Source organism: Macaca thibetana, chromosome 8 (assembly GCF_024542745.1).
Source record: "Macaca thibetana thibetana isolate TM-01 chromosome 8, ASM2454274v1, whole genome shotgun sequence".
NCBI classification, from domain to species: Eukaryota; Metazoa; Chordata; class Mammalia; order Primates; family Cercopithecidae; genus Macaca; species Macaca thibetana.
Window position 1 is genome coordinate 90,683,341 of NC_065585.1, and position 22,041 is coordinate 90,705,381.

Consider the following 22,041-nt stretch of genomic DNA (forward strand, 5'->3'; position numbering starts at 1 on the left):
TTTCATACTTTAACATTTTAGAAAGCAGGATAGGTACACATATCATTGGCCAGATGGCCATTGTGGTGTTTTTTCACAGGCAGAATGCTAAACCTAGCATCAAAACTTGTGGAATCAGTGTCACTGGCTTGGAAGGAAATCTAAGAGAGATTAGTGAAGTACTCTTTGAATCCTGAGGAACCAAATGACTGTGAAGAGCACTGGAGGTGAAAAGCAGCTGTGCACACTGTTACAAAGCCAGCCCAAGAGCTCACGGCATTAGCTTTTTTGTGGATTCTTCTATGAAATGCTTTGTCACTTGTGTTCTTAAACAGCTCTTTGTGGGGTAAAAACAGGTACTGTTGAATCTGAGTCAAAAAGTTCTGAATGTGAAGTACTTTTAGTAACACCTTAGCCAATTTTGTTTTACTCACATGTATATTTTTACATATGTAAAAGGTGACGTGGTAAAAACTTCAACACTAAAATAATTCTCTTAATAAGCAAAAGTAAAAAGAAGTTATAATGCCAGGCATGGTGGCTCATGCCTGTAATCCCAGCACTTTGGGAGGCCAAGGCAGGCGGATCACCTGAGATCAGAAGTTTGAGACCAGCTTGGCCCCCATCTCTACTAAAAATACAAAAATCAGCCCGGCGTGGTGGCGCATGCCTGTAATCTCACCTACTCTGGAGGCTGAGGCAGGAGAATCGCTTGAACCCAGGAGGGGAGGCAGAGGTTGCAGCGAGCCGAGATCATACCACCGCACTCCAGCCTGGGCGACAGAGTGAGACTCTGTCTCAAAAAAAAAAAACGAAAAAAGTTATAATAAAACACTGTATCCTAGCTTAATAGTTTTTTCTTTATTTTTCTTTATTGATGGAATATAAAGATGTGATTTATCCAGATATAATACATTAAGTAAACATTAGACTAAATGAAATAGAATGTGATTGTATTCGATTAGATGAAATATGATAGATTGAATTAGTATCAAATTGGAATATTTTGCTACAACCTATGGCTGGTGCTGTTGCTCCTTATCTGATTTTATTCCTCTTTAGGTGTTTTCTGTGATTCTCCTATGAACCTTATTTCTGGCTAGTCACTGTTTTACTATCTTGGAAATTCAATGTGAAATTATTTTATTTTATAGGCTGGAGCATTGGATTTGCTAAAGGAGCTTAAGAATATTCCTATGACCCTGGAATTATTGCAGGTATGTGCTTTTATGCATCACAGTTTTTTTAATAGGTAGTCGTCATAAAATACTGAAACATTTTCAGTCCCAATATGTTTTTGTACTGTCCTGATAATGGTGTAAACCATTATTAACTGCTATTTTTTTTTTTACAGATGGCAATGTAAATCAATAATCTACTAAGTTGTCATTATAGAGCAATGTTGCCTTTCTTAAGAAGAATAAAACCTGAATCTCTAAAGTTGACAGTAGCAGTGAAATTTCACTGTGAGAGGAAGTTGGATTCTTGGCCCTGATTTGGTCTCCTGAGATTTCCCTTTCTTGATCTATTATTGATAGCTGCTGCCAGCATGAAGCTAGCTTCAGGGTGAGGATGGCAAGGTGTCACTCCTCTCCCTTTTTTTTTTCAGCACCGGTCAAGCATGTACACAGTTGATGTCTAGTAGACATTACACAGATTCATTACTGAAGTCTTATTCTTTATTGATAACATTTATACATGTTTATGGGGGTATATGTAATATTTGGTTACATGCATAGAATGTATAATGATGAAGTCAGGTTATGTAGTGTATCCCTCACCTTCAGTATTTATCATTTCTCTGTGTTGGGAGCATTTTAAGCCCTCTCTTCTAGCTATTTTGAAATATATAATGCTTTGTTAACTGGTGACCCTACTCTGCTGTGGAACCTTAGAACTTATTCCTTCTATCTAACTATGTGTTTGTACCCATGAACAAACCTGTCTTCATTCCCTTGCCTCACTTATGCACCCTTCCCAGTCTCTGGTATCCATCACTCTGCTTTCTATCTTTGTGAGGTCCACTGTTTAGCTCTCACATAGGAGTGAGAACATGTGATACTTGTCTTTCTCTGCCTGGCTTATTTCACTTAACATAACTCCAGTTCCATCCATGTTACTGCAAATACATGATTTCATTCTTTTTTATAACTGATAGTATTTCATTGTGTATATACACTACATTTTCTTTATCCAGTTATTCATTGATGGGCACTTACATTGATTCCATATCTTGGCTATTGTGAATATTGTTGTAGTAAACATGAGGGGTGCAGATACCCGTTTGTTAAACTGATTTTCTTTGGATAAATATTCAGTATTGGGATTGCTGGATCATATGGTACTTCAATTTTTAGTTCTTGAGAAATCTCCTTACTGTTTTATATAGTGGCTGTGCTAATTGACATTCCCATTAACAGTGTATGAGTTCCCTTTTTTCTGCATCTTCACCAGCATCTGTTGTTTTTTTGTCTTTTTAATAATAGCCATTCTGGGCCAGGCGCTCACGCCTGTAATCCCACCACTTTGGGAGGCTGAGGTGGGCGGATCACCTGAGGCCAGGAGTTCAAGACCAGCCTGGCCAACATGGTGAAACACCGTTACTACTAAAAATACAAAAATTAGCCAGGTGTGGTGGTGCATGCCTATAGTCCCAGCTACTCAGGAGGCTGAGGCACGAGAATCAATTGAACCTGGGAAGTGGAGGTTGCAGTGAGCTGAGATTGCACCACTGCACTTCAGCCCAGGCCACAAAGTGAGACTCTGTCTCAAAAAATATATAAACAAATAAACAAAAATAAAATAATAGCCATTCTGACTGGAGGAAGATGGTATCTCATAGTGGTTTTGATTTGCATTTCTCCAATGATTAGTGATGTTGAACATTTTTTCTTATACCTGTTGGCCACTTGTTTGTCTTATTTTGAGAAATATCTATTCATGTTCTTTGCTCACTTTTTTTTTTTTTAAGATAGGGTCTCTCTGTTGCCCAGGTTGGAATGCAATGGCATAATCATGGCTGACTGCAGCCTTCCACCTCCTGGGCTCAAGTGATCCTCCCACTTCAGCACCCTCCCATCCCTTAACCCCAGGTAACTGGGGACTACAGGAGCATGCTACCACGCTTGGCTAAATTTAAAAAAAAATTTTTAGAGACGAGGTTCTCCCTTTGTTGGTCTTGAACTCCTGGGCTCAAGCAGTCCTCCAGCCTTGGTCTCCCAAAGTACTGGGATTATAGGCGTGAGCCACTGCGGCCAGCATTTTGCCCACTTTCTAATGGGATTATTTGTTTTTTGGTTGTTGTTGAATTGTTTGACTTCCTTGTTTATTGTTGGTATCAGTCCCTTTTCACATGAATAGTTTGCAAATATTTTCTCCTATTGAGCAGATTGTCTCTTTACCCTGTTGTTTCCTTTGCTGTGCAGAAGCTTGCTTTCTTTTTTTTTTTTTTTTTTTTTGAGACACAGTTTCACTCTGTGGCCCAGGCTGGAGTGCAGTGGTGTGACCTGCGACCTCAGCCTTCCAGATTCAAGTGATTCTCTTGCCTTAGCCTACCCAGTAGCTGGGATTACAGGCGCCTGTCATCACACCCGGCTAATATTTGTATTTGTAGTAGAGACCGGGTTTCACCATGTTGGCCAGACTAGTCTCAAACTCCTGACCTCAGGTGATCCACCAGCCTTGGCCTCCTGAAGTGCTGGGATTACAGGCGTGAGTGTTTTTTGATTTTCCATCAAGACTGAAACATAAAAATAAAACAAAAGTCAAAGTGTTAAAAAGGAAAGTTAATATAGCCAATAACATGAATATGGTTATTTTCTGGTTGACATTTTTTATTATCCACAAATGCTTTCTTTGATATTTCTATTATATTCAGAATTTAGGGAAAGGTGGCGGGGGTGTGTGAACATGATTGAGAAAAAAAAGTCACATTTATTTTCATTAATGGCTAACTGAAATTGAACATTCTTTCATTTGTGATAACACTAAATCACAGTTGTATTACCAGTATTTATGACTGAAACTAAAATAATTCACAAATGTTTTAACTTCAGTTTACTTATATTGTAAAAGTATTGAAATTGCTCATTATTATTGCTGTTATACCTTATGCTAGGTCTTACTTAATGTTTTGATAAGGAAGGGCTTGGCACAGTGGCTCATGCCTGTAATCCCAACACTTTGGGAGATCGAGGCTGGAGGATTGCTTGAGCCCAGCAGTTCAAGATCAGCCTGGGCAACATAGCAAGACTGTCTTGATAAAAAAGAAAAACACACACCCAAATAAGGGAGCTTGTACATTACTGTCTTACGTTTAAAAATATTTTGTAATTGTGTATTACATAATTGGTTTGCTTTGTAATCCTATGTATTTCATTTAATCTGTTTTTAACGGATTCTGAGAAGGGGTCCATATGCTTCACCAGACTGCCAGAAGGATCCATGGTGCAAAAAAAGGGTTAAGAACTCTTCCTCTAGGCTGGCCCAGTGGCTCTTGCCTATAATTCCAGCACTTTGGAAGCCGGAGGTGGGTGGATCACTTGAGCTCAGGAGTTTGAGACCAGCCTGGCCAACATGGTGAAACCCCTATTTCTACTAAAAATACAAAAAAATTAGCCAGGCATGGTGGCATGTGCCTATAATAATCCCAGCTACTCAGGAGGCTGAGGCAGGAGAATCACTTGAACCCAGAAGGCGGAGGTTGCAGTGAGCTGAGATTGCACCACTGCACTCCAGCCTGGGTAACAGAGCAAGACTCTGTATTTAAAAAAAAAAAAAAAAAGAACTCCTCCTCTATCTATAGACCCCAGGAAGAGAAAGGAAGTAAGTCATGAAGTCCTACCTTCTGAATTCAGGTTCCTGACTTGCAACTTCTCTTGCAAGTCAACTCTAAGAATAAACTTTCCTTTGAGATAGGCCCTTACCGAGGCATAACTTTATCCTGACAGACCTATGTGGGGAAATCCACATCAAAAACAACATAGTAATCCCAATGTTTATTTAACAGGTACTTGTAGAGTTATAGAGAGTGTGGAGGTTGGATAGGGCTAATATTTATGACCATCTCTAATTTGTTCCTGGGTTTCCTTCTTTGGAAAGCCTATGTATTTATCTAACAAACAAATGAGTTTTACTATGATTAAGAATTGTGCTGGATTTATAAAGATGAATAAGATCAGGCCTTTCTCCCCTCATTGAGATTAAATTCTAGTAGAGGAAAACTGACATGTAAGCAAAGATGTAGGTACCCAAAGAAAAGTCCATACATACAGCGTTCATCTGGGGGAAAGAAGAAGGGTCGGAAGAAGCACAAAGAAGTTGTCAGTCTAAGTACATAATCTGGGAGGTGCAGAATGCCATTATGTAGGTGATAAAGCTGAAATCACGTCTCAAAAGATGACTAGGTTCTCCCTCAGCAGATAGACCGGGAAAGGTATTTCAGCAGAGGAAACAGTATGTGGAAGCAGTGTGGCATTTAGAAGTGAAAATAAAGGAGAGTTAGTTGCATACAGGGTTAAAGACATGGGGAGAGCTAGTTACATAAAGGATTTTAAAGACATAGGTGGTATGGCACGCAGGGCTTCATATGTGATGCTGAGAGCATCACTACTGAAAGGTGTTAGGCAGGGGAGTATGTGACCAGATTTGCACATTGGAGGAAATGGGAAGCTGGAGCCTGAAAGACCTGTTGACTAATGAAGTTATTCAGGTGAGGAGTGATGAGAGCTTAAACTAAGATAATAGCAATAGAAATGGAGAGAAGGGGAATTTGTTAATGAAAGACAGCCTTCCCTAGCAATGCTGTCAAGTATGACTTTGCAGTGATGGAAATGTTTCTGATGTGAGTGTTGACTGATATGGTAGTGCTTAACTACATGAGGCTGTTGAGCACTTGAAATATGACTAGGGAACGGAATTGTAAATTTCATTTAATTTTAACAAATTTTAAATAGCCATATATGTAAACAGCTCTAGAATATAGGAGAAAGGACAGGTTTAGGAGATATTTGGAAAGTAATAGCATAGAGGTGGGTTAGATCACCTAGGAAAAAGGGAAAACAGAGTTGGGATATAATAGACTGGTTAAATCAAATGAGATCTGAAGAGTCCATGGGAGTTTACAATTAGGAGTGCAGGAAACTTTGAGCAGAGTGAGAGAGTAGAGTAGAAGGTGGGTATGGGTTGAAGATGGGGAAGTAAACAGGAAGACAAATATTTGGGCCAGTAGTAGATTGGGCTAGTTTTGTAAGTTTTTATATATAGTAGATTATTCAATCATGATTAAGTGTCTGCTGTGTGCTGGACATTATTCCACATGCTGAATATAGTGGCAGACAAGACAAGGTCCTCTGCCATCTTGGAACTTATTAAAAGGATAGTAAACATAGCTGTATGTTTCTTTTTTTTTTTAAACAGTATTATTGAGATATAATTCACATACCATACAATTCATTCATTTAAAGTGTATGATTCATTGTTTTTTAGTATATTTTGGTACTATCACCACAATTAACTTTAGAACATTTTCATCACCCCAAAAAGTCATTCTCCATTCCCCCAACTGGTCTTCCTCCTTCCAGCCTAGGCAACTACTAATCTTTCTGTCTCTATAGATTTGCCTGTTCTGGAGTTTTCATATAAATGGAATCATACAGTATGTGAACTCTGATGTCTGGCTTTTGTCACTTAGCTTAATGTTTTCAGGATTCATCCATGTTGCAGTCTGTGTCAGAATTTTCAGGCCTTTTAATGGCTGAATAATCTTCACTTGCATGGATATTTCACATGTTGTTCATCCATTTGTCGGTTGATGGGTTTAGACTTTTTTGGCTGTTTTGCATCACACTGCTGTGCATGTTTATGTACAAGTTTGTGTGGGCATATGTTTTTGTTGTTCTTGTGTAGATACCTAGGAGTGGTATTGCTGGTTTATGTGGTAACTGTGCGTTTAACATTTTGAGGACCTGCCAGACTCTTTTCCCAAGCCATGGTACCATTTTGTATCTCCAGTAGCAGTAAATGGGTCCATTTTCTCTGCATCCTTGCAAACACTTGTTGCTGTTTGTCTTTGATTATAGCCATTCGAGTGGGTGTAGTAGTATTTCATTGTAGCTTTAATTTTTATTTCCATAATGTCTAAGGATGTTGAATATCTTTTCATGTGCTTGTTGGTTATTTTTATATCTTATTTGGAGAAATGTCTATTCAGATCCTTTGCCCGTTTTTAAGTTGGATTGTCTTTTTTTTTTATTGAGTTGTAATAGTTCTTTATATATTCCAGATACAAGTCCCTTATCAGACATAGAGTTTGCAAATATTGTCTCTTTTTCTGTGAATTATCTTTTTACTTTCTTGATGATGTTCTTTGAAGCACAAAAGTTTTAACTTTTGATGTATTCTATTTTTTCTTTGATTGCTTGTGCTTTAGGTGTCATATTTAAGAAACTATTCCCTAATCCAAGGTAATGAAGCTTTACTCCTATTCATATTGAGTTAATTTTTGTGTGTGGTGTAAGGAAGAGGTTCAGCTTTATTCTTTTACATGTGGATATCTAGTTGTTCCAGCACCATTTGTTGAAAAGAATATTCTTTTCTCCAATGAATTGTCTTGATATCCTTATCTAAAATCAGCTGATGAAAAATGTAGGAATTTATTTCTGGAGTCTTAAATTTATCCCATTGATCTGCATGTCCATCCTTTTGCCAGTACCATGCTATCTTGGTTACTGTAGGGAATTATGAGTGCTCCAACTTTGTTCTTCGTTTTGGCTGTTTTGGGTCCTTTGTATTTCTGTGCGGACTTTAGGGTAAGCTCGTCAATTTCTACACTAAAGGCAGATGGGATTCTGATAGGCATTGCATTGAGTCAGTAGTTCAACTTGATTAGTATTGCAGTCTTAATATTTAAGTCTTCCAGTCTATCAACATGGGATTTTAAAATTTTGTTTAGGTCATCTTTAATTTCTTTCAACAATGTTTTATAGTAGCTGTGTGTTTCTTTTATGTTGTCTTTTATATATGTGTGTTTTAAATGTATGTTTTACATATGTGTTTTATAGTAGCTGTACAGTAGCTATATGTTTTTTACCTTAAGATTTAGTGGCTACCTTCAGATCATCTTGGCAAAAACTCATGAGTGATCACAAAGGAGACTTTTCTTCTGGAGCACACCAGATCTGCTTGTTTCCTGTGATGTTAACAGTGTCTCTTGATCTCAGTACTCATTCCTTTCTGCTTTACCGTCAGTGTGCAGCTGACCCCTAAGGCTGCTTAAGGCACTTTCCACCTTTCCAAGGTAATGTCTTTCTTTCTGTATACCTGATGTTCTATAGAAATCATGGGCAAAGGCACATATTTTATCTGCTAGAGTTTCACAATGTACAGTTTGTCCTGAAAGCTTTCATTAGTCCTGCAGTCAAGAAAACAGTTATAATCCCACAATTCCTAAGGACACTTGAGCACAGAATACTTTCGTATAACCTATCTATTACATTTTGTAAGTCTTAGCATACCAATTTTAGGAAGAATTCCTAGGGAATTCTTAGAGGCAACTCTAGGCTTGCTTATCCAAGTAAATAGCTTCATAATCTTTTCCTCTACTTTTTTTTCCCATTTTTTTCCATAGTACCCCCAAAGGAAAAAAGAACTTATTTCAAATCTTTGTTTTTCATTCTACCTCAGCAACCTCATTTCTTTTTTTTTCTTTCTTTTTTTTTTGAGACAGAGTCTCGCTCTGTCACCCAGGCTGGAGTGCAGTGGTGCAATCTGTGCTCACTGCAACCTCTACCTCCCAGGTTCAAGCGATTCTCCTGCCTCAGCCTCCCAAGTATCTGGGACTATAGGTGCGTGCCACCACACCCAGCTAATTTTTGTATTTTTTTAAAGATGGAGTTTCACCGTGTTAGCCAGGATGGTCTCGATTTCCCGACCTCGTGATCCACCTGCCTTGGCCTCCCAGAGTGCTGGGATTACAGGCGTGAGCCACCGTACCCACCCTTTTTTTTTGTTTTTGGAGACAGAGTCTTGCTCTGTAGCCCAGGCTGGAAGCTGGAGTGCAGTGGCGTGATCTCGGCTTACTGCAACTTCCGCCTCCTGGATTCAAGCGATTCTTCTGTCTCAGCCTCCCGAGTAACTGGGACTACAGGCACTCGCCACCACGCCCGGCTAATTTGTTTTTTGTTTTTTTATTTTTTTAGTAGAGTTTTACCATATTGGCCAGGCTGGTCTCGAACTCCTGACCTCGTGAGCTGCCCACCTCAGCCTCCCAAAGTGCTGGGATTACAGGCGTAAGCCACCATGCCCCCCATTTCTTATTATTTTGGCTTGACAGTCCCTTCCATAGATAGGCATGTTTATTACAGGTAACTATATTCTTAGTATAGGTTTTGTTTGGGGCTAAGCAGGATAATCATTGACTTTTTAGTAATCAAAACATCCTCTGATAATCAAAAAGCAATCACCCAGCAGTACATAGTTTATTCATCATCTCCTTACACCTTTGCTCTCCTGCAAGCCCCTAGTAAAGTGCCATTTTAGTTTTTTGCACATTTGTGTCAGTTCTAGGCTTCAGAACACACTAGTAAGTTATTTCCTCCACACATTCAAAAAGTAGAGTTTTTTCCTAGTAAACTAGCCTTGTTAACCCCAAATTATTTGGGGCTTTAAAATTGTGGAGTCCCTTTATCTTTCTGCTGTTCAATCTTGTCTGCTTTGCTCAGCTTTCTAAGAGATATAGGACACTCTAGCCAACCACATATTCTAAATTCTTGAATAAAACTTAGATCCTGAATCTGTCTCTTTGTTGAGAGGATTGAATAATTTAGAAGGAAACCTCAAGTACTGGTATTTTTTTCTGCCATAAAGCTTACAATAGGGGTTCTCTTCTTTTTTTCACCACTAAGAATTTCTTCTGTTATTTTTTTCTTCCACAGACCATATGTTTGAAAGATTGTCTGCTAACAACCCGAACTTACTAAATAATTTTCCATTTTTTATTTATCATCCATATTTGGGCTGTCATAGCTTTTGTGTTCTTTGAGCACAATTTGAAACCACTGATGTGCTAGAAAGACCATGGACTTTGGCAGTGGACAAACCTGGATTAAAATCCCAGCTTTTGGCTGGGCTGATGGGTCACGCTTGTAATCCCAGCACTTTGGGAGGCCAAGGTGGGTGGATCACTTAGAGGTCTAGAGTTCGACACCAGCCTGGCCAATGGGTGCAACCCGTCTCTACTAAAAATACATAAAGTAGCCGGGCGAAGTGGCCTGCGCCTGTAATCCCGGCTACTTGGGAGGCTGAGGCAGGAGAATTACTTGAACCGGGAGGTGGAGGTTGCAGTGAACCGAGATCGTGCCCTATTGCACTCCAGCCTGGGTGACAGGGTGAGATTCCGTCTCAAAAAAAAAAAAAAAAAAAAAAAAAAAATCCCACCTTTGCTGGTTCGTAATGGTGTGATGCTGGGTATGTTATTTATTGTTGCTTCCAATCTCTTCATCTTTAAAAACAGGGATAATCTCAACTTTGAAGGGTTGTTAGAAAAAAGATTGATGAATGTGGATGCTCTAAGTGTAATTTTAGGCATGTAATTATCACAGGTTAAATTTTACCTATATTTTGTGAAGTGTATTTTAATGTCTCTGATTATATGCTGGTTCCTGGCAAAATAAAGCCTTTTAAACCTCCATAGCTGGGCGTGGTGGCTCACACCTGTAATCCCAGCACTTTGGGAGGCCAAGGCAGGTGGATCACGAGGTCAGGAGATCGAGACCATCCTGGCTAACACGGTGAAACCCTGTCTCTACTAAAAATACAAGAAATTAGCTGGGCATGGTGGCATGTGCCTGTAGTCCCAGCTACTTGGGAGGCTGAGGCAGGAGAATGGCGTAAACCTGGGAGGCAGAGCTTGCAGTGAGCCAACATCGCGCCACTATACTCCAGCCTGGGCAACAGAGCAAGACTCCATTCCCCCCCAAAAAATAAATAAATAAATAGAATAAACCTCCATAGGTGGTAGTTTTAGTTTGGATATCCTCATAATCATTTGCAGCTGGTGCTCTGTGAAGTAATCCATGTAGAGGAATGTATAGAAACAAAGAAATGCCTGTATTAGTCATGATTGCTTCAGCCTGACTTACATACAACATTTTATATTTTATCCTCATTTATCTTCACTTCTCCCTTGTGGAAAGATTGATTTCATTTTTCTAGTTAACCAGACTTATTACAGTATCAAATTTTATGCTTTTAGATCTTGGTGATAAGAACATTAATGAGTCTAGGACTTATTTGATCTGAAGATGTATGTATCTTAATATAGTTTGCTATTATAAGGATCCAAATAATTGAAGTTTTAAAATTCTAGAATGGAAACAGGAATCTGGGAAAGAAAAGAATGTGGGTGAAATATTAGTTTGTTTAAAATAAAATTGGTATACATAATTTTTTTGTTATTGCCTTGCAGTCCACAAGAATCGGCATGTCAGTTAATGCTATTCGCAAGCAGAGTACAGACGAAGAAGTTACATCTTTGGCAAAGTCTCTCATCAAATCCTGGAAAAAATTATTAGGTATCATTGATCTTCCCTTACGTATATTTATGATGTTGAGATTTATTCAAACGGTTAATAACCATTAACCATTAACATTTTACGGTTAGTTAATGGTTACATTTTTTTCTTAATGAATCTAGATATACTGAAATCAGTGCCTCGTAATAAAGGCGAGGGGAGTTAATTTGACCTTTAGGGCTTTTTTTTTTTTTTTGCCTTTTAGGCTAGTCAAATTTGGCTTTCTTAACTTTTGACACAGCTGGATAAACTCTTTCAGTAAGAAGAATTTTCTCTTATGGGAAAGGTTGTGGATACCTTCTGAAATGGTTTTTGAAATTTTTTGACTTACAGAAAACTTGCAAGGATGATAGAAAGAATGCTGTATCCTTCATCCATATCATCAATTTTTAATATTTGCCATATTTGTTTTATCATATTCTCTCTTTTGCTTTCTCTATTTGCACATACACAAATTATTTTTTTCTGAACCATTTGAAAGTAGGTTGAATATATCATGCTCTTTTACCCTTTAAATACTTGTGTATATTTCCTTACTACAAGCTTATTTTTTTATGGAATCATAGTATAAGAAATTTAGGGCCGGACGCGGTGGCTCAAACCTGTAATCCCAGCACTTTGGGAGGCCGAGACGGGCAGATCACGAGGTCAGGAGATCGAGACCATCCTGGCTAACACGGTGAAACCCCGTCTCTACTAAAAAAAAAAAAAAAAAAATACAAAAAACTAGCCGGGCGAGGTGGTGGGCGCCTGTAGTCCCAGCTACTCGGGAGACTGAGGCAGGAGAATGGCCTAAACCCGGGAGGCGGAGCTTGCAGTGAGCTGAGATCCGGCCACTGCACTCCAGCCTGGGTGACAGAGCGAGACTCCGTCTCAAAAAAAAAAAAAAAAAAAAAAAAAAAAAAAAAAAGAAAGAAATTTAGGAAATTTAACATTGGTATAGTATTTTGTGGTTTATGTTCAGGTTTGTCAGTTGTCCCAATAATGTTTTTTATAGTTGTTTTTTTTTTTCTTTTCACCTCCAGGAAAAGATCCAGTTCAGGATCACATAGCTAGTTTTCTTTTTTTTTTTTTTTTTGAGTTGGAGTCTCACTCTGTTGCCCAGGCTGGAGTGCAGTGGCGTGATCTTGGCTTACTGCAAGCTCCGCCTCCCGGGTTCATGCCATACTTCTGCCTCAGCCTCCCAAGTAGCTGGGACTACAGGTGCCCACCACCACGCCCGGCTAATTTTTTGTATTTTTAGTAGAGATGGGATTTCACCGTGTTAGCCAGGATGGTCTCAATCACTTGACCTCGTGATCTGCCTGCCTCAGCCTCCCAAAGCGCTGGGATTGTAGGCGTGAGCCACCGAGTCTGGCCTCACATAGCTAGTTTTCTAATTTGAAATCATTCTTAAGCTTTTCTTTATCTTTTATGAAATTGACATTTTGAAGAATACAAATACCCCTTCTCCTTTGTTTTTCCCCCAAGGCAGAAATGTTCCTTTCTCATTTGAAGACCAACCTGTTTACTTGGGTTCATGATTTTACTTTTTGTTTGTTTTTGGTCTGTGATATTTCACTATCAATTATCACCTCTGTAAGAAATGTACATAGGGTCCTAGCCCAACAAATATGAATTCCCTCCCCTTAAATCTTATTTTGGAGTTGTCAATTTTTTGTTGATATATTTCCTAAAAGTAAAATTTGAAAGGAAAGAAAATTAAATGCAATTTTGTCTTTCACGTTAATTGCACAAACCCAATAAAAAAAATTACTTGTGGGCCATGCTTTAAAATTTTATGTATGTGTGTGTATATATCCTGCCCCTTCCCCCTCATTCCTGGTCCCCTGCCTCAAGTAGGGATAAAAGAAGCAAGGTCATTTCCTATAGAAGAAAGTATGTATGCCTCCTGAACATGTGGAGTTTAACTTTTTATTTTGACATAATAAGTGACTCACAGAAAATTACCAAAAAAAAAAAAGTACGGAAAGGTCTCATGTACCCTTTATCCAGCTTCCTCCTGTGGTAATATTGCATAACTCTCATATACAGACTCTCAACCAGGAAATTGACATTGATACAATTTACAGACCTCATTCAGATTTCATCAGTTTTTACTGGCACTAGTGTATGTGTGGGGGCATGTGTCCTTCTGAGCAATTTTATCCTATGTATACATTCATGTAACTATCACTAATGTGTATTTTAAAATACTTTCATGCAAAGTGAGTGTTTATCAAATTATGCAAAGTGAGTGTTTTATCAAATTATGCAAAGTGAGATTTTTATCAAATTCATAATGAGCTTAAAAAATGGAACTTGGATATGTTATACAGTATGCAGAAAATGACCGGTTGTAATGAATGCAAAGTAGAATTGGATTTTGGTTTAAAAGTAAAGTAGGAAATATATTCAAGGTAGAATTTCCCATGTTTTTAAGTTGGATCCTTGAAGCAGGTTTATTCCCCTATTCCCCCCTTCCCCACCACCTTTTTTGTTTTGTGTCGAGATAAGGGTCTTGCTATGTTGCCTAGGCTAACCTCCAGCTCCTGGGTTCAAGCAGTCCTCCACTTCAGATTCCTGAGTAGCTGGAACTGTAGGCATCTGCCACTGCCCTCCTTTGTTATTTATTTATTTATTTATTTGAGACAGAGTCTCACTATGTTGCCCAGACTGGTCTTGGACTCTTGGGTTCAAGCGATCCAACCTGCCTCGGCCTCCCAAAGTGTTAGATTTATAGGCGTGAGCCATCGCGCTTGGCCCATCCTTTGTTTTTAATAGCATATTCCATATTTGAGGTGTACCTGCTTTTTTCTCATGATTAGATCAGGTTGTACATTCACAGTTGGAATACTATGTAAGCATGTTATGTCCTTCTCAAGGTATCATATCCAGAGTCATTGATGGTAATTTTGAGAATCCAGTCAAAGCTACACTGTATAGTGTATTGTTTTTCCTCTTGTAGCTAATAGCCATTCTGTGGGAGACACTTTTAAGATCCTGAAACTGTCTTACACCTTAACAGATCTTTCTCTTCCCCTCCCAATTTAGGATCTGTTGATTTTTTTGCTCAAACCAGTCTTTGTAGTGGTAGTTGCAAAATTGTGATTTTTCTGACTCCTCTGCTTCAGTACTTATAAAATCATCATTCTTTAGAAGAAGAACCTTCTGGCCAGGCACGGTGGCTCATGCCTGTAATCTTAGCACTTTGGGAGGCTAAGGCGGGCGGATCGCGAGGTCAGGAGATCGAGACCACCCTGGCTAACACGGTGAAACCCTGTCTCTACTAAAAAAATACAGAAAAATTAGCCGAGTGTGGTGGTGAGCGCCTGTAGTCCCAGCTACTCTCGAGGCTGAGGCAGGAGAATGGTATGAACCCAGGAGGCAGAGCTTACACTGAGCCAAGATCACACCGCTGCACTCCAGCCCGGGCAACAGAGTGAGACTCCATCTCAAAAAAAAAAAAAAAAAAACCAACAACCTTCTTTATATCCCTTAGCTATTTATCTGTTAGTGTAGACTTGCAGGTTCTTTTTCTGTACAATGGATTGTAATACATTACTGTTCAAATTTAATTTGCATAAATTTTACCGCTACTGTAATTTTACCTATGCTTTGTGGGTACTTAATTTATATTACCTTTTTTAATGAAAATACTTTGTTTTTCTATCATAACTACTATTTTTATTGGTTTCAGAATAATTTATTCAGTTGACTATACTATTTTAGTTGATCACTTGCCTGTTGTTAGATTTGTTACTGTTTTTAACTTTGTGGCGGTTGTAACTAATGTCTTGATGGACATCTTTCTGCCTAAAGCTTTTTCTTTACATTGTTAGCTACATTTCTACATTTACTACTACTGCTACTAGGTAGCACATTTTTGAATACTTAAGATATGTCAAGCATTGACCTGTATTAATGCATTTAATCTTCAAAACAATCCAATTTGTTAGGTGCCAATATAATCTCCATTTTATGATGAGGAATCTGAGGCATTGAGCAGTTAAATACCTAGCACACAGTTGAATCGGTGGTGAATAGCCAAGCTGGGACTTGATTGCAGACAGCTGGAGTCCAGAGCTGGAGCACTTCCTTCCCTGCTAGCTGAGCTGTGTTGCCCACAACACCATATCAGATAGTAGGGATGCTTCTGAGGCTGTTCATGCCTCTTACTGCTGTGCTTTCCAAAAGGATTGTACTAATTCACTGTGCCAGAGCAGTGTGTGAGGTAGTTCTGTGTCCCTTTGGCAGCATTGGATCCTTGCTGGATCATATTTCATTGTTACATCAGTTTTCCCTTTTAAATGCTTTCTACCCTATTACTTTTGGACCATTTGTTAGTCCTTGCCATGTGTCATTATTACTTCTGTTTTCAGGGTTACAATAGTATAGCCTCTTTGGGATTTGAGTCTTCAAGGTAACTATTGAAAATAACAAGGAGCAGCAAAATTATGTGAAAACTAAAGTGTATGTGCATGTTTTATCAGAGGGCTTGAATTGTATTTTAGGTTTGACAGACTTCAGCTTTACAAGATGAGTTCTCCAGTTGTGATTTGAACCTTTCTCTTATCAGTGATTCTCATCCAGATAACTATATATTAGAGCTGTCTAAGGAACTTTAAAAAATAATGATGCTTGCGCCTCACTGCCAGAGATTTGGATTGAATGGATCTGGTTTGGAGCTTGGCATGAGGATATGTTTAAAGGCTCCCTAGGTGATCCTGCTATCCAGTTGGATATAGTTTCTTCTATATTCTATACAGAGAGATGTGAAGAATTGAAAAAAATTATTTATGTAGCCTTTATTGCTTATGTAGTGAGTAAAACGTAGTTAACTGGTGTACTTTATACGGTAGACCCAAACGTTTTCTGAACTTAGCTTCAAGGCTGTGTGTTTTGTTTTTGTTTTGTTTTTTTGAGACAGGGTATCACTCTGTCATCCAGGCTGGTGTGCAGTGGTGCAGTTATAGCTCCTTGCAGCCTCAAATTCCTGGGCTCAAACGTTCCTCCTGCCTGAGCTTCCTGAGTGGCTGGGACTACAGGCATGCACCGATTTTTTTTTTTTTTTTTGAGACAGAGTCTCACTCTGTCGCCCAGGCTGGAGTGCAGTGGCACAATATCGGCTTGCTGCAACTTCCTCCTCCCAGGTTCAAATGATTCTCCAGCCTCAGCCTCAGCTGGGATTGCAGGTCTGCACCACCATGCCCAGTTAATTTTTGTATTTTTAGTAGAGACAGGGTTTCACCATATTGGCTAGACTGGTCTCGAACTCCTGATCTCAAGTAATCCACCTGCCTCAGCCTCCCAAAGTGTTGGGTTTACAGGTGTGAGCCACCACATCCGACCCCAGGCAGGTACCAGTTTTAAAATTTAAGGCTGTGTTGATTGATTTGAAAGTGAATGTTTCTTTTGGCTGTTAAAATATTGCACTGACTCAACCTATTTTATGTACATTATTTCGTAATATCTCATTGCTTACCTTTTTTTTTTTTTTTTTTTTTTTTTTTTTGAGACAGAGTTTCTCTCTGTCGCCCAGGCTGGAGTACAGTGGCACGATCTCGGCTCACTGCAACCTCCGCCTCCCAGGTTCAAGCGGTTCTCCTGCCTCAGCCTCCTGAGTAGCTGGGACTACTGGTGTGTGCCACCACGCCTGGCTAAGTTTTTGTATTTTTTTAGTAGAGGCGGGGTTTCACCATGTTAACCAGGATGATCTCAATCTCCTGACCTCGTGATCTGCCTGCTGTGGCCTCCCAACGTGCTAGGATTACAGGCATGAGCCACCATGCCCAGCCACCTCTTTAGGTCTTAAAACTTGTGCATTCTGTATTACTTTATAGATCATTTAAGATAGAGAAGGTGCTGGGTAGGTCTTACTCATCCTGAGGTATTTCTATGAAAGTGTTTTTTGTTTACCCATACCAGAAATATTTATATTTTGGATACCACCTTAAATTTTCCAACTTTATGGAAATTTATTAAAACAATATTGCTGTGTATGCTTTATGCTTTTATTTTTATTTTATTTGGCTTTATTTTGAGACAAGTTCTGGCTCTATCGCCCGGGTTGGCATGCAGTGGTGTGATCTTGGCTCATTGCAGCCCCCACCTGCTAGGCAAAAGCCATCCTCGCACCTCAGCCTCCTGAGTAGCTGGGACTACAGGTGTGTACCACCAAGCCCAGCTAATTTTTGTATTTTTTGTAGAGACAGAGTTTCATCATGTTGCCCAGGGTGGTCTCAGACTCATGAGCTCAAGTGATCCACAGCCTCCCAAAGTGCTGGAATTACAGGCGTGAGCCACTTCACTGACCTGTGCTTTCATTTTTAAAGTAGCAGTGCAGATATTTCCATATTCTTCCCACCTCTTTGTTCCATATACTTTCCTCCCTTTAGGTTCCCATGGCATATGAACTTGTAGTTCCCACCAAATGAGGGAATTTATTTGGAAGTGTTGACTGAACTTGCATTGTGAAAAACAGTACATATGCTAATAGCTTAATCAAACTTCATCTACTTGTAGGAAACTTAGGGTTTTAGTTCATGTTGTTGTGCAAATAGCCTGTTAACATGCAGTATTTTAGTTTTTACAAATGCTAGCAACTTAAGAGATTTCATAATTTTCAGATGGGCCATCAACTGAGAAAGACCTTGACGAAAAGAAAAAAGAACCTGCAATTACATCACAGAACAGCCCTGAAGCAAGAGAAGAAAGGTACTTCACAGTATAGACATTTATTTATATTGAAAGTCATAGTTTTACTTCCTGCATCAATTCCCCCCGTCTAATGTTCCCCTATCTACACTCCTTTTTTTGTTTTCTAATCAAATGGAATTAGTAAATGTATGTAGCCAAGTATTCTAATTTTTTTTCAGATTTCTTGAATATTTGAGAGGTAGAAGACATTGAATAAATAAGTAGTTATTTATATTGTACTTAACAAGTTTAATTGAATGGGATTGCTGGGGTAGGCACTGATAAAATTGATAATAGAGGTAGTAATTAGAGATTCAAATGATTACTTCCTCTATTTACCACATTTCTTTTTTAGATTTATTTTGGCCCTCATTTTGATCTCATTCTCCTTTGCATGCTTTTTTTCTTCCTTTCGAATTTAGCAATTTGTGGCCAGGCACGGTGGCTCACGCCTGTAATCCTAGCACTTTGGGAAGCTGAGGTGGGAGGATCACTTGAGGTTAGGAGTTTGAGACCAACCTGGCCAACATGGTGAAACCCTTTCTCTACCAAAAAAAAAAAAAAATTAGCCAGGTATGGCAGCATGTGTCTGTAGTCCCAGCTACTTGGGAGGCTGAGGTGGGAGAATTGCTGGAACCCAGGAGGCAGAGGTTGCAGTGAGCCAAGATCATGCCACTGCACTCCAGCCTGAGCAATGGAGTGAGACCTTAAATTTAAAAAAAAAAAAATAGCAATTTTTTATAAGAACTTAAAATGTGAAGTTCGTTAGCGAAGAGTTCAGATTGTCCCTCACCTCCTATGAGGCCTTTGCATGTGTTCTTTCCTATTACATATCATAAACTATGCAGTATTGGACATGTTGCCATACGCATAGTTGGTTAAATACAAATCGTTCCTCTGTTCTTGGGAACCTGGTAGGTTAACTGTCAACACTGATTTAAAGCAATGGTTCTCGAAAGTACGGTCCCTGGAAGAGGAGAGAAATACAGATTGTTAGAAATACAGATTCTCAGGCCTCATCCGGTAACTACTCAATCAGGAATTCTGGTGGGGAGGGGCCACATACCTTTTTGAGACAGAGTCTCGCTCTGCCACCCACGCTGGAGTGTAGCGGTATGATCTCAGCTCACTGCAACCTCCACCTCCCGGGTTCAAAGCAATTCTCCTGCCTCAGCTTCCCAAGTAGCTGGGATTACGGGCGCCCACCACACCTGGCTAATTTTTGTGTTTTTAGTAGAGATGGGGTTTTACCATGTTGGCTAGGCTGGTCTTGAACTCCTGATCTCAGGTGATCCACTCTCCTCAGTGTCCCAAATTGCTGGGATTACAGGTGTGAGCCACCGTGCCTGGCCTTTTTTATTTTTTATTTTTGAGACAGAGTCTTCCTCTGTCACCCAGGCTGGAATGGCGTGATCTCGACTCACTGAGATCTCCACCTCCCAAATTCAAATGATTCTCCTGCCTCAGCCTCCTGAGTAGCTGGGATTATAGGTGTATGCCACCACACCTGGCTAATTTTTATAGGTGTATGCCACCACACCTGGCTAATTTTTATATTTTTAGTAGAGACGGCGTTTCACCATGTTGGCGAAATTAGTCTCGAACTCTCAACCACAGGTGATCCACCTGCCTCGGCCTCCCAAAGTGCTGGGATTATAGGCGTAAGCAACCGCGCCCAGCCGTGTTGAGGTATTTAGGACATTAAGGCTACTGCCGATTTTAACTTTGTTTCTCAATATTTTCCCAAAATTGATCATGCACTGCTCATGTTTATGTTAATGTCTTGTACACTGTTTTTGGTATTTGTATTAACTATATTAAATATATATATTAAACATATTAACTATATTAAAAGAGGTAAGTCAAAGGTGGGCTTAAGCAGTGGTTGTTAATAAAGTTTATGCAATTTTTTCTAAATTATATCCGTTTAGTTTTCTTAAATCTGGGATAGTTCCTCAGTCTCTCGTCTTTGTTTTTATTATTTTATTTTATTATTATTATTTTTTTTTTTATTTTTATTTTTTGAGATGGAGTCTTGCTCGGTCGCCCAGGCTGGAGTGCAGTGGCGCAATCTCGGCTCACTGCAAGCTCCGCCTCCTGGGCCCACATCATTCTCCTGCCTCAGCCTCTCAAGTAGCTGGGATTACAGGCGCCAGCCACCACGCCTGGCTAGTTTTTTTGTGTGTGTGTTTTTTTAGTAGAGATGGGGTTTCACCGTGTTAGCCAGGATGGTCTCGATCTCCTGACCTCGTGATCTGCCTGCCTGACCTCCCAAAGGCTGGGATTATAGGCTTGAGTCACTGCTCCCGGCCTATTTTGTTTTTTTTTTGAGACGAAGTTTTGCTCTTGTTGCCCAGGCTGGAGTCCAATGGCACAATCTTGGCTCACTGCAACCTCTGCCTCCCGGGTTCAAGTGATTCTCCTGCCTCAGCCTCCCAAGTAGCTGGGATTACAGGCATGTACATCATGCCCGGCTAATTTTGTATTTTTAGTAGGGACGGGGTTTCTCCATGTTCTCGAACTCCCGACCTCAGGTGATCCTCCCGCCTTGGCCTCCCAAAGTGCTAGGATTACAGGTGTGAGCCACCACGCCCTGCCTTGTTTTTTTTTTTTTTTGAGATGGAGTCTCTCTCTGTTGCCCAGGCTGGAATGCAGTGGCACAATCTTGGCTCACTGCAACCTCTACCCCCCAGGTTCAAGCGGTTCTCCTGTCTCAGCCTCCCGAGTAGCTGGGATTAGAGGTGCACGTCACCACACCCAGCTAATTTTTGTACTTTTAATAAAGATGGGGTTTCGTCACGTTGGCCAGGCTGGTCTCAAACTCCTGACCTCAAGTGATCCGCCCACCTTGGCTTCTCACACTACCGGAATTACTGGCGTGAGCCACCGTGTCCGTCCTCTTGTTGTCTTTTTCAGTTTTATGTGCTTGATGTGTAGGTATAGAACCTGTCTGCAAAAGAAAATTACTGTATATGAAGTCTGGTAAAGTAACTGATTGGTATCTATCTACACATGCCCCCCTGGTCCCCCCCCCCCCCAACACACACACAGAAATGCAAGAGGATTGAGAAGTATCAGAATGTAGGAACTGGGACCAGCAATAGTGAAACTAGTGAGGAAAAGTCTCTCTCAGTCCGTGTGGGCAGTTTCCCTTGGTTCTTGGTTCCTGCGTAGCATTTGGCTGCAGACACAGAGAAGCAAAAGCATTTAATCAAAGTGTTTAAGAAGTGGGTTTTTGGTTGGGTGTGGTGGCTCACACCTGTAATGTCAGCACTTTTGGAGGCCAAGGTGGGGGATCACTTGAGCCCAGGAGTTTGAGACCAGCCTGAGCAACATAGGGAGACCCTGTCTCTACAAGTAATAAAAAACATTAGACAGGTGTGATGGCACATGCCTGTGGTCCCAGCTACTTGGGAGGCTGAGGCAGGAGAACCGCCTGAGCTTGGGGGTCATAGCTGCAGTGAGCCATGATTGTTTTACTGCATTACAGTCTGGGTGACAGAATGAGACTCTGTCTCAAAAAAGAAAAGAAAAGAAATGGGTTTTGGGGCCTGGCACGGTGGCTAATGCACTTTAGGAGGCCAAGACGGAATTATCACTTGAGATCAGGAGTTCGAGACCAGCCTGGAGAACATAGACTCTGTCTCTACCAAAAACAAAAGGTTTATTTGTTTGTTGGACTGTTTTTTGTTTTTTGGAGACAGAGTCTTGCTCTTTTACCCAGGCTAGAGTACAGTGGCATAGTCAAGGCTCTCTGCAGCCTCAACTTTTCAGTCTCAAGCCCGCCCCCCACTTCAGCCTCCCAAGTCGCTAG

General features: G+C 40.1%; 1 protein-coding gene across 1 annotated transcript in view; it reads left to right on the plus strand.

Annotated features, from left to right (window-relative positions):
* The window catches only part of TCEA1 (transcription elongation factor A1), a 58,717-nt gene that overhangs the window by 11,523 nt on the left and 25,153 nt on the right, over window positions 1-22,041 (plus strand). The window contains exons 2-4 of the mRNA XM_050801817.1: window positions 1,134-1,196; window positions 11,444-11,549; window positions 18,158-18,245. Coding sequence (XP_050657774.1) covers window positions 1,134-1,196; window positions 11,444-11,549; window positions 18,158-18,245 — 257 coding nt within the window. The remainder of the gene's footprint in view (window positions 1-1,133; window positions 1,197-11,443; window positions 11,550-18,157; window positions 18,246-22,041) is intronic.